The sequence below is a fragment of the Anabas testudineus genome, chromosome 18 (genome assembly GCF_900324465.2).
Source record: "Anabas testudineus chromosome 18, fAnaTes1.2, whole genome shotgun sequence".
Classification (NCBI taxonomy): domain Eukaryota; kingdom Metazoa; phylum Chordata; class Actinopteri; order Anabantiformes; family Anabantidae; genus Anabas; species Anabas testudineus.
Window position 1 is genome coordinate 9,323,725 of NC_046627.1, and position 12,314 is coordinate 9,336,038.

The 12,314-nt window shown below is 35.1% G+C and overlaps 1 protein-coding gene and 1 long non-coding RNA gene across 2 annotated transcripts in view; both read right to left on the bottom strand.

Moving 5' to 3' along the window:
* The window catches only part of LOC113168618, a 27,916-nt gene continuing 15,602 nt past the window's right edge, over window positions 1-12,314 (bottom strand). The window contains exons 2-8 of the mRNA XM_026369666.1: window positions 3,930-4,175; window positions 3,641-3,757; window positions 3,169-3,225; window positions 2,883-2,957; window positions 2,392-2,457; window positions 2,192-2,262; window positions 1-369 (exon numbers count right to left, since the gene is read on the bottom strand). Of these exons, the coding sequence (XP_026225451.1) occupies window positions 2,192-2,262; window positions 2,392-2,457; window positions 2,883-2,957; window positions 3,169-3,225; window positions 3,641-3,757; window positions 3,930-4,175 (632 nt within the window). The 3' untranslated portion in view covers window positions 1-369. The remainder of the gene's footprint in view (window positions 370-2,191; window positions 2,263-2,391; window positions 2,458-2,882; window positions 2,958-3,168; window positions 3,226-3,640; window positions 3,758-3,929; window positions 4,176-12,314) is intronic.
* On the bottom strand, window positions 6,971-10,419 carry LOC113168634. The gene is made up of 5 exons (XR_003299500.1): window positions 10,248-10,419; window positions 9,549-9,623; window positions 8,940-9,015; window positions 8,445-8,515; window positions 6,971-7,899 (listed from the first exon to the last, which is right to left on the bottom strand). It is a non-coding gene; the product is annotated as an uncharacterized LOC113168634 (long non-coding RNA).

The window sequence follows — 12,314 nt, forward strand, 5'->3', positions numbered from 1 at the left end:
CTCAAACATGTGAACAGACACACTGCTGATGGAATACGTTGGTTAACCTGATAGAAACAGATGTCTTTTAAAAGACATGTCTTTTGGTTAGTTAAAGAGCTTAAGAAAAAATCAATCAATTTAACTGCTTTTAATTTCAAATGTACCTCAATCAACATAAATACAGAGTGTAACTTCCATACAAAGCTATGGACACTTCAAAAATGCATCTTTTTTTTAAATTTTGTAGTAAACATATAAAGGTTTGAAATAGTTTGCAACTATACTCAACATACAGCTGTCTTTCTGTCATATCATGGTTTTAATTTACAAACACTGATGATAACTGTCCTTTAAAGCTTCTCCTTCAGTCAGCTCTCTCTTTGGAACCTGTAAGAAACAGAAAACATATAATACAGATTACAGCTGCGTTAAAAAAAACCAAAACAAAACCATGTGTTAAAAATTGATTCTTCAAACTATTAATCTAATTGTAGATTTCTGATTTGTGCATACATGTTGATTGTCACATGACATTGGGATCAAAGGAACAGCACTAGGGTAGTTTAAATCTATCAGATAGATTTCAGTTTGTACATGTTAATGATAAATCTTAAATGTGCAACAAAGTTAGCTACGGAGTTCCACAGGGTTCTGTGCTTAGATCGATTCTCATACATATGTCCCCCTTAGGCAATATTATTAGGGAACACTGTAAATTTCTATACTTTGAGGAATCTCTGAGTTATCTTTGACCAGGATTCTTCTTTACTTCATACATAAAAGAAATATCTAGAAATGCCTTTTTTCACCTGAGAAACATTGTTAAAATTAGGAGCATCCTGTCCCAAAGTTATACTGAAAAACTAGTCTATGCATTTGTTACTTCCAGACTGGACTATTGTAATTCCTTATTAATAGGGATGTCCCAATAACTCATTAAAGAGCCTCCAGTTAATCCAAAATGCTGCAGCCAGAGTTCTGACTGGAATTAGCAAGAGAGATCATATTTCTCCTACGTTAGCTTCTCTCCATTGGCTCCCTGTAAAATCCAGAATTGAATTTAAAATCCTTCTCCTCACTTATATATCACTTAATAATCAGGCTCCATCTTATCTTAAATAACTCATAGTTCCATATCTTCCAAGCAGAACTCTACGTTCTCAGACTGCAGGTTTACTTGTGGTTCCTAGAGTTTCCAAATGTAGAATGGGAGACAGAGCCTTTAGCTACCAAGCTCCTCTCTTGTGGAACCAGCTCCCAGTTCAGGTTCGGGAGGCAGACACCCTCTCCACATTTAAGACTAGACTTAAAACTTTCCTTTTTTATAAAGCTTATAGTTAGAGATGGATCAGGTGACTCTGAACCATCTCTTAGTTATGCTGATATAGATTAGTCTGCTGGGGGACCTCTACTGATAAACTGAGCTCCTCTCCTCTCTCCTTTCTCCTGTATCAATTCAAATGTCACCATTTCATGTCATTAACTTTGTGTCTTCTCTCTCCTGTAGTTGTTTCCTCCTCTCTGTCTCCCTCTCTCTGTACTTTTCTGCAGATATCCTCGGCCTGGAGCTGTACATCTCCAGAATCCAGTTGACCTGCCTAATGTTCTTGCTGCTTGTTGTTGTCTTTATTGCCTGCTGTTCTTTTCTCTCTTCTTTTTCCACTCACCCCAACCAATCGAGGCAGATGACCGCCCACTATGAGCCTGCTTCTGCTGGAGGTTTCTTTCTCTAAAGGGAGTTTTTCCTCTCCACTGTTGCCTAAAGCTTGCTCAAATGGGATTGTTGGGTTTTCTATATCATTTATTGTATAATGATACTCTGTAAGGTCTTAAACCTTGCACTGTAAAGTGCCTTGAGATAACTTCTGTTGTGAATTGGCGCTATACAAATAAAACTGAAATAAATTGAACTGATTAGTGAAATGAGTGACAAAAATACGGTAGGGAAGTGGAAAAAAAAAAAAAAAGCAGAAAGACAGAAAGTGGAGCCACGATCATGACATTGATTTTTATGTCGTAATTACGATTTGCCACCTGTGACAAAAACTAAATAAACATGGACGTTTGTTGCCAACTGAAGTTATTAACAATAAAAAAGATCAAATCCACATTTTTAAGACCACCTATGAACACATAAAGCTATGATAAGCTCCCAGTGACATTAAAACATCCATCTCATACAACATGAGTTTTTTTTTATTGTTCTTACCTACTGGATTGTAGAATAGAAGGCATCTTCTGGTAAAGGTGAACTGGTACGAGCCAAGGAACCTGATACAGCTGTTTCCACATAAAAACAAGATTCTATTATTATGCTGCCAAAATAGAGCATATTTCATTTACTTTGAATCTAGAATTGCTATTGATCAATACATCAGTTACCATTTAATTTAGCTTTAATAAACTCACCAAGCTGTTGAGTTTTATCCAGGTCCAACATGTAGTAAACAGGTGTACATGATAATTCATCCTCATCTAATAAAGACAAATACAGTGGAGGTTAGCTGGCACATCAACAGCTACAAAGAATTGATGCTGTGAACCAGTTTAAGGTTATTTTAGAATATTTGTTCCCATCGATGTGTTTAATTGTTTCCATCAGTTTAACATTCTGGTTCATGTGTCTTGACTTATCTAATACACGTCAAGGCACAAAGCCACAACATCTTACGTTACCTTACTGTATGTAGCTAACATATAACAAATACTAAGACAATACCACATAAGTGTCATGTTTACATTGTTGTAAACTGCTTATGGTTGTAACACAGTAGTCATAATCTCACTCTGCTGTTGTTAGCATTAATCTACATAATGGGACATTTCCAGTGTAAACAATTTGTTAGGAACATCAGCGCAGATATAAATTTAAAACAGCAATGACAGGTGAAGTACTGTACCTTTCTTTTTTCTGTTTTTTGTTACTACAGCATAAACGGCTTTGCTTGTAGCAGTTGAATCAACATTTTCAGAGACTGAAAAACAGGTCAGCAGTGTAAGAGACATGTTATATACACAAATACTTATTTTACTATAAAAATGATGATTATTATTATTAATATTGTTTCAGTTTTGATCTGATTTTTCTTTACACAAGTAGATGATCTGTGTCATTTTATACAATATTAAACCACTGAAGCAAACAAAACTTTCATATGGCCTGTTTTAGTTTTTTTGTTTTTTCACCTTTTTGATTCCCAGCTGAGCCTGATCCAGGTCTCAGAGTGGACACGTAAAACACTACTGCAATAGAGGAAAAATAACAACGTCAATAGAAAACCAGAAAGAAGAACGATCTTGCTTTTTACAATAAAGGGAAGTGGTGTAAACGGACTGAATAACACAATGTTTCACTGCTAAATCTTCCTCTATAATTAGTTTTGAAAGATACAAAAAAAAAAAACCCATCTGAAATATACTAAAAAATATTGTTTTAATAAGTTTAAATAAGTTTAACACGCTGATTATAAACAGTAACATAATTACTGTCCATTCCTGTCTTCTTAACAATGAATCAAGTTAAACACCTAAATCAGTCCTAAAAACATACTGAATGCTGAATCTGGCTTGTTTTAACAATATTCACAGCTTGTTTCAACCTACTTGTTGTGAGGTAGCACTGTATAAGTATTAATCTCTTACAACAATTGTAAGTTACCTCTGTGCCAATAACTTTTTAACTGAAGTAGTCCGACCACCACCAACAGAACCAGCAATAAAACTGTGACAATGATCCATGGGGTGGAACTGGAAGAGGAAATCTCTTTTTGACCATCTAGAATGGATATAGAAGAAACTATACCTAAAAATGTGCAGTGACTTTCACAATACTTTGATATTCAAGTTTGACTATTAACTAATATAATGTGTTGTTTACAGTCAATATCAAACTATAGAGTCGCCATCAAGTGTACGTATAAACTATCTTTTATGTTTCTGTGTCTCACCTCTGATGATCAACCTGCTCTCTGCTGATTCTCCAGCTCCAGAGATGCTGCACTTGTAGAGTCCTTCATCGGACTTAGAAACACTGTTGATGATCATGTTTCCTGTAGAGCTGCTACTGATGAAGACTCCATAATAATAGAAATCAGCTGAGGTCTGTGAGGAAGTCATCTTGTTTCTACAAGTCAGAGTTACATCTTCTCCCTCCATCACAGGAAGAGCAGGAATTTCCAGGATCACTGAACCAGCTGAACAACAAGGATGTAAAAGCTGATTTAATGATACACTCATGTTGAGTTACTAACAAAATGTTGTTGTCATGATAAAAACTTGCCAGTGACAGTTATGATGACACTGTTGCTTCTTTCCCCCCCGTCAGCTACAAACCAATATTCACCACTATCATCTAGAAAAACATTTGTTATAAGAAGAGACCCTGTTTCTGTTGTCTTCTTATTACATAATGGCATTTTCCCTATGTGGCAATGTACAATTTCACAATAAAAGGCCCCTTCACAGTAAAAAGTCACTGCATCATACACAAAGAACTGTGCTCTGTTTGGATGAATACGAAGAGAAGCTGCATCTCGAACAAGGGAAAAGAAAATAAATTCATATAATAGCTGGAATATATATTTTCAAAATATTAAACCAAAGAAATGAGCCAGTATGAAATGATAAATGGCAGCATGATTTCTATGTTATACCATAAAAACAACAGTGATAACATATATAAAATCACTGAGTAAATAACTGGCACTTACTAACTTTCTGATCATATTCACACAGCAGCATCATCACAATCATCACTAAAGAGACAAAATAAAAGAGAGAGATGGTTATAAGTACTATATGCTGATACAGATTATTGGTACATAAATAAAACAATATGTCAGCTGAAGGTTAGTAATTTGAATAACAGAGAGATTCAGTACTCAGCAGTTTGATACAGAGAGCTGTGACCTCCATGTTGTCTTGCTGCTGACTGAACATCAGACTGAAGTTTAATGTAGCTGCACAGAGGTGTCTCTTCCTTTTTTCTTAACTCTGCTGTTAAGTGTTGATCAAAAAAAACTTTCTGCAGTTGTAGCAGAAATACTCTGGTGGTTGAACATCAGTGGGTGAAGCAAAGCACAAGTCTCAAGTTAAAAATAAAAATTGAAATGACTAGTTGACCAAAACGTTTTACAGGTATCGCATACAAAAATATACTATGTATACAGACATAGTGCTGCATTTGAGCTCAAACCACAGCTGTATGTTAAGAGAATAGTTCATGTTTGTATAGTAACAATCTCACAGTGACACTGCTAGCATACTGATGTTTGGCAGGTTTATGATTTTTTCTTTCACGTCCTGCAACACTAGTCAAAGACTTTGTCAAAGACAAATACTGCAATTTCATTGCAACACATTTGCAGACAAAGGACATTTGATGTTGCCACATTGGAGACAAATATAATGCATCATAAGTCACATGTGTGTCCACACTGGCCACAGAGACTCTTCACAGAGGTGTAGAGTTACATGTAGGGTCAAAGTGGAAAGTCAACTGTTGTTTTCAAAGGATGGAGCCTCATATATTAATACAGTACATGATATTGACAAAAAATTAACTCATAGTCTTTAATTTTCATATTTTCTTTATTATTTTCTATATCATGACGGTTTACATCTGAGTGGATGGTAATTTTGTGTTTCCCACAGTGAAGCAGTCCCTCCAGCAGCAGCAGCAGCAGCAGCAGCAGAGCCAACATCACTGTGAAAAACACAGTCTTTAAAATGAGGGACACAAAGGTTTGTCTGCAAGCTCCATGCTGCCTTTTTATGGGTTTTGCACTGAGGCGAGGCATTGGTTTAGCTGGACACCAGCTTTTGGAAGAGTCCTGGTTGTGCCAAACTTCTTCTATTTGAGAATTTTGAATGCTGCTCTGCTATTGGGGACCTTCTTCTTTAGCCTACGCCCGATGTGTGCCTGGCACAAATGCTGTGTCTGAGCTCCATCTTAATACTTTTGCAAACATTTCAAAAAATCAGATTTTCTACAAACAGTTCAAATTTATTGATTATTATTATTATATTTATTATTTATATTTTCGCAAACTGCAAAAAATTTGATAGTTTTTTTTAAGTCAGCGAAAAGATTATATACCAAAATGAAAAACCCACGACTATGATATATCAGAAGAGTAATATTAGATATCATGTATGTTACATGCAGTTTACTTGGACCACAAGGGTGCATCACTACACCATGTTTTAAACAGCAAGAGGGTCTGGATTCAGACTGTGAATAAGTTTAACAGCTGTTCCTTTCATGAAACCTTTAAAAAGTTTATACATCATAAAGACAATGAAATTGATAGAAATAGTAATGGAGATGACCTGTTAAACATGGGATGTGCTGTACGAGCTTCACATAACTATCACATTGTTGGCCACAAAGAGTGAGACAGCATGTTTCAGAGTAAATAAAGTAACAAGAATATGTTAGAAGAGTTGACCTCAGCATGTCTAATTAAAAGCCACAGCAGCTCTGTGCTTTTGAACTTTATTTTCACACATGTGAACAGATGCTCTTGTAAAAAAAGTTGGTTTAACTGGTAGAAATTGATACATCTTAAAAGAGACATGTCATTTAGTTTGTCAAAAAGCTTTAAAAATTCTACTTTCCATAAAAATCTATGGAGGTGTATAAAAGCATCATTCATAATTTGTAGTAAACACATTTTGTAAATATAAGTGTTAATGCATTTACAATGACACAAAGAAAGTATGTGATTAATTTGCATTAACTTGTCATAAAATGTGATCTGATCTACCTCTAAGTCAAGAGCATTCACAAATATAATGAGCCTAAAATAATAACACAAGGAAATTCACATATTTTATGTCTTCATTGACTCTTTTAGTGGAAACAGTATCTGATTGGTTTTCTGAAGCCATGTTATTTTGTGTTTTGGGTCATTGTTCTGTAGCATCACTTAACTTCCACAGAGTTTCAGCTGACATTCTTATATAATCCTGATTTTTTTTTTTTTTTTTTTTTTTTGATACACTTGGGAATTCAACTTCTCCCCAATCACTATAAGCTGGCCAGGCCCTGATGCACCAAACCGGGTCCAAATCATGATGTTTCCTACACCATGCTTTGCAATTGGGATGATATTTTAATGATTGTATGCTGTGCCCTTTTTTAGGCTGTCCACTTCTTGGTTTAGCCACAATCCTAAAGTGTCTTCATTTATAGTTTATTTGCCTAAATGTGGACTGGTGAATTTCTAAAGTCTTTGAAACCACTTTGTAACACTTTTCTAGCTTTGTGTAATTCAGCAATCTTTGTTGCAGATCATCTGGAAGCTTCTATGGCAAGGAATGACTCACATAAGCATCTTCTTCTTGTACGGTGCAAATTAAAAACAAGTTTGGGTAGTTTTTGTCAGTCAGAGTAGCTCTAGTCCACAACTCCAAACTAATTGTCTATACAAGACTCCAAGTATGCTGCTACACTTGACTCTGTTTAGATTTTTTCAGGTCATTATTCACATACTTTTCCAATAGTACTATAAGGGTTGTATAATTGTCCTCAATAAAGACAGGAAACATCTAAACATTTGTGTATTTCTTTAGGCACGTTGTATTTGTTAATACTTTTTGATGAAGATCAGATCACAGTTTAATGCAGAACACCATGAAATTCCAAAAGGTTCACATACTTTTTTCTTGTCACTGTATAAAGTGCTTTTCTTCCTAACTGGCACTCAGTGATTTTAAACTGCTTCTTATTCACCCATCGCACACACAATTGAACCACCGGTCCGACAATTGGTAGATGACTAGATTCCTGAGCCACAGCTGCCCCTATAGGTTTTAAATAGCTGTCTTTGTCATATCATGGTGTTATTAATTTAGAGACACTAAGGGAAACTGTCTTTTAAAGCTCCTCTGTCAGATGAGCTCTCACTCCAAAACCTGTAAGATACAGAAAATGTACAAAAAAATTATTAAAAATATTACAGCTTGTCACTGCGCTGAAAAGTTTGATTTGGACATTTTTCCCCAAACCTTTGTTGCAAACTCCATTATATAACAGATGAAGACGCTTAAAGACCAAAAACAATCTTGTGCTAGACTGATATAATATTACTTCCTAAAATGCATTCATGAAATGGTTAAAGATGTTTGCTAACACATTGATTTATTCATTCAACTTATTTACCTAGAAGCTTTCATGTAGTCGTTGATATGTAGTATATATATAGTCATTTTAAAAACATCACATTTAGATTGAATTACATCAAGTATCTGCATGTCATGTTTCTGATTTGTGCATTGATTTCTATGTAATAACTAATACATAAAGATAAATAACTATGTTTGTTACTAGTTAAATGTTATTTAAAACAAGAAAACCTAAATCCACATCCTCAATACCACTTTTGCAATCATACAACTACCTTCAGTTCCCAGTGGGATGAAACCCTCATACGACATGAGTGAGTTTTTATTGCTCTTACCTATTTGCAGACTTGAAGTCATCTTCTGTTAAGACGAGTTGGTACCAGCTGAGGGACCTGATACAGCTGATCTATATTAAAAAAAAACATTTATATATAATATTTTCGAACTGCCAAAATAAAACACATTTCATTTACTTTTAATCTAGAATTGCCCTTTTCAACAACATCAGTTACTAATCAAATGGGGTATCATCAATGCCCAACATGTTGAATGAACATAATGATGCATCCTTATCTGGTGAAGATAGATCTTGGAAGTTAGCGGGCACATCAAGAGCAACATAAAAACCGATACTCTGGACCAATGGAAGATGATTCGATTATTTGAGCCCATTAGTATGTATGATTATATCTATAAGGACATGTTTTAAATTTTTGGGTAATGTGTCTTGACTTGACTCTAACACAAGTCAAGCCAGTGTAAGAGGTTATCAGGTTATCACCAGCTCACTGAACCATCTAACAACTACTGACACGAAATAAATACTGTACCTTTGTTTTTTCCTGTTTTTTCTTACTACAGCATAATCTGTTGTGCTTGAAGAAGTTGATTCGACACTTTCAGAGACTGAAAAACATGTCAGCAATGTAAACAGACACGTAAACAAGACAGGCATTTATATCAAGATAATTATTACAAGTATTAATGATGTAGGGGATCAGTCTCATCTAATGCATCGTTAAACCACTGAAACAATCAACTATTTCTTTTTACCAACTGGTAGATGCAACCTATTCCAAAGAATCATAATAATAATTCCCATTCCATTATTTTTTAGGGTGATGGGTATAGAGTGGCAACCCATCCTCATTTATTGACTGTTCTAGCCTCAATAGTGAAATATAAGTCGAGGTGAGATGATTTAATAAGAGCTAATGTCGTAAAAGGTTCAGTCATAGATAAATTCGAGATTCTATGTAATCTGTGCTGCCATGTTGTGTAGTGTAGTAATGCTCATATTACTCTGTAAACCAAGTCTGATGTTTTTAGCATGTACATGTAGACGATGGTACTTTTTCAATGCAAATAATACATTTAGAACATGTGCTTGTTATGAATTGTAGTATAATTGTAAAGTAAAAATTAAAACAATACTGTACCTTCCATTTTCCTGTCTTTTGTTACTAAAGCATAAGTTGTTGTGCTTGTGGAAGCTGGTTCGACATTGTCTCTGTCTGAAAACCAGATCAGCAGTGTGAGATACTTTGATAATGATTGGACACATCTAACAAATACTGACACAAAAGAAATACTGTACCTTCCTTTTTCCTGTTTTTTCTTACTACAGCATAATCTATTGTGCTTGAAGAAGTTGATCGAACACTTTCAGAGACTGAAAAACAGGTCAGCAGTGTAAACAAACACGTCAACAAGACATGTACAAAATGTTAAATACACATCTATCTATTTTAATATTAAGATTATCAATGTCTTATTGATCTGACTTTTCAGTCAACGAGTCAAAGATAACTCTCATTTAATACATCATTAAATCACTGAAACAGTCAACACTTTCTTCTTGTCAGTTGTTAAATTTGTCACTTGTTTTGAATGCACACTAGATCATCAAATGAGGTTAAAACCTTGCTTTGGTAAAAATGTAATAAAACTCAATTCGATATTATAAAAATGCACCAAGCAAACTTTCCTATGTTCAGAAACCTATTGGTTGAAACTTGAAAACTGAATCTTACAGCTTGGCTGGACCCACCTATTCACACTGTGAGTAATTTGTGGGGACGAGTCAGTGTGTAAGTGGTTAATCTCTTACAAAAGCAAATATTCATGCATATTTTTACCTTTATTTTCTTTACCACTGAAACCTTTGAAAAAGTACACTAGTCCCACCAACACCAGCAGAACCAGCAGTATAACTGGAACAACGATCCATGGGGTTGAACTGGAAGATGAAGCAACCCTCTCTTTGGAAGAAGTAGTGCTCATGTCTTTGAAAGAGGAAGTAACCGTCTCTGTTTGTCCATCTAAAGTGAGTATAGAAAGTAGGTCCATTATAATGTACAGGGACTATCACAACATTTTGGCAGTAGTTTGACAATTAAATGTGTTATATAAAGTCAATATCAAATGATACAGTTGTAATTTATATGACATGTACTTATAGATCCTATTTTTAAATGTTTCTGTGTCTCACCTCTGACAATTAACCTGCTCTCTGCTGATTCTCCAGCTCCAGAGATGCTGCACTTGTAGAGTCCTTCATCAGACTTGGAAACATTGTGGATGATTATGTTTCCTGTAGAGCTGATACCAATCAAGTCTCCATAATGATAAAAATGAGCTGAGGTATGTGAGGAAGTCGTCTTGTTTCTACAAGTCAGAGTTACAGCTTCTCCCTCCATCACAGGAAGAGCAGGAATTTCCAGGATCACTGAACCATCTGAACCACAAGGATGTAAAAGCTGATTTAATGATACACTCATGTTGAGTTTATGACAAAATGTCATTGTCATAATAAAAACTTACCAGTGACAAAGATGTTGACACTGTTACTTCTCTCCCCACTTCCACCTTCAAACCAGTATTTTCCACTGTCAGCTGGAAAAACATTTGTAATGGTGCAGGACGACCCCGTTGATGTTCTCCTATTAGTTTTATTACATGTAGGTACTTTCCTCTTTGGGGCATGAACAACTTCACAATAAGAGACCCCCTCACAATAAAAAGTTAGTGACTCATATTGAAAGAACTGTGCTGTGTTTGGATCAATACGAAGAGAAACTGCATCTGAAACACAAAAAAAAGTAAGAGACTCACTAAACAGCTGGAACATATTTTAACATTTTAACAGAACCAAAGAGATGTTGATCCAGTGGCAGCATGATTTCAGTGAGAATTGAAAGTCTTGTTTTTAACCACAATTTAGAAAAGATTAGGTCACCAGAATAAGAAACAAACATATTTTCCTGTTTCTAACTTAGACAAATAAACAAATGAACAAATCAAACAACAACAAGTAACAGTGAACAACTCAGTGAGTAAATAACTGGTACTTACAAACTTTCTGATCACGTTCATGACACATCAGCATCACAATCATCACTAATGAGACAAAAAGAAGAAGGAGGTGTTTATATGATCAACGTGTTGATACAGAAAAACACAATACTGGAGCTGAACCTTTGTACTATAAAGAAACAGAGACAGACTCAGTACTCACACAATTTGATGCGGAGAGCTGTGACCTCCATGTTGTCTTGCTGCCGACTGAACATCAGACTGAAGAGTAAAGTAGGTGCACAGAGAGGTCTCTTCCTGTTTTCTTACTTCTGCTGTTAATGTGATGATTTATTTAGATCGCAAACTTTCTCTATTGTTTTAGCAGAAAAAAACTGGTGGTTAAACATCAGTGGGTGGAACAACGCACAACTGTGGATTTAAAAATATCAGTTGAAATGACCAGTAGACCAAAATGTTTTGCAGATACCAGTGTTAAAAATATACATCTACAACTGCTATGCTGCATTTTAGCTCAAACCACAGAAGCAAGTTGAGAAAAGGGTTCATGTCTGTATCATACCAATCTCACAGTGATGCTGCTAACACCCTGTGATGTTTGGCAGGTTTAATCTGTATTTTTTTTATATTTAAATATTTTTAATTATACATTTCATCCTTAGTGTATTAGCATGATAACATTAGCAAACTAACACTAAGCACAAAGTGCAAATAGTGTTAACTGAAAATTATTTTTCTGATAGTGACACTTTGAAAAGTCCTGTGCGGAACCTGAATCTGGGACTGTTAACCAAGAGGCCATTTACTTTTATGATTAGCCGATTTCAAGATTATAGCAAGTTTTCATAAATGCACATTTAAATTCAAAAGAAAATCACGATTTTCCTCTT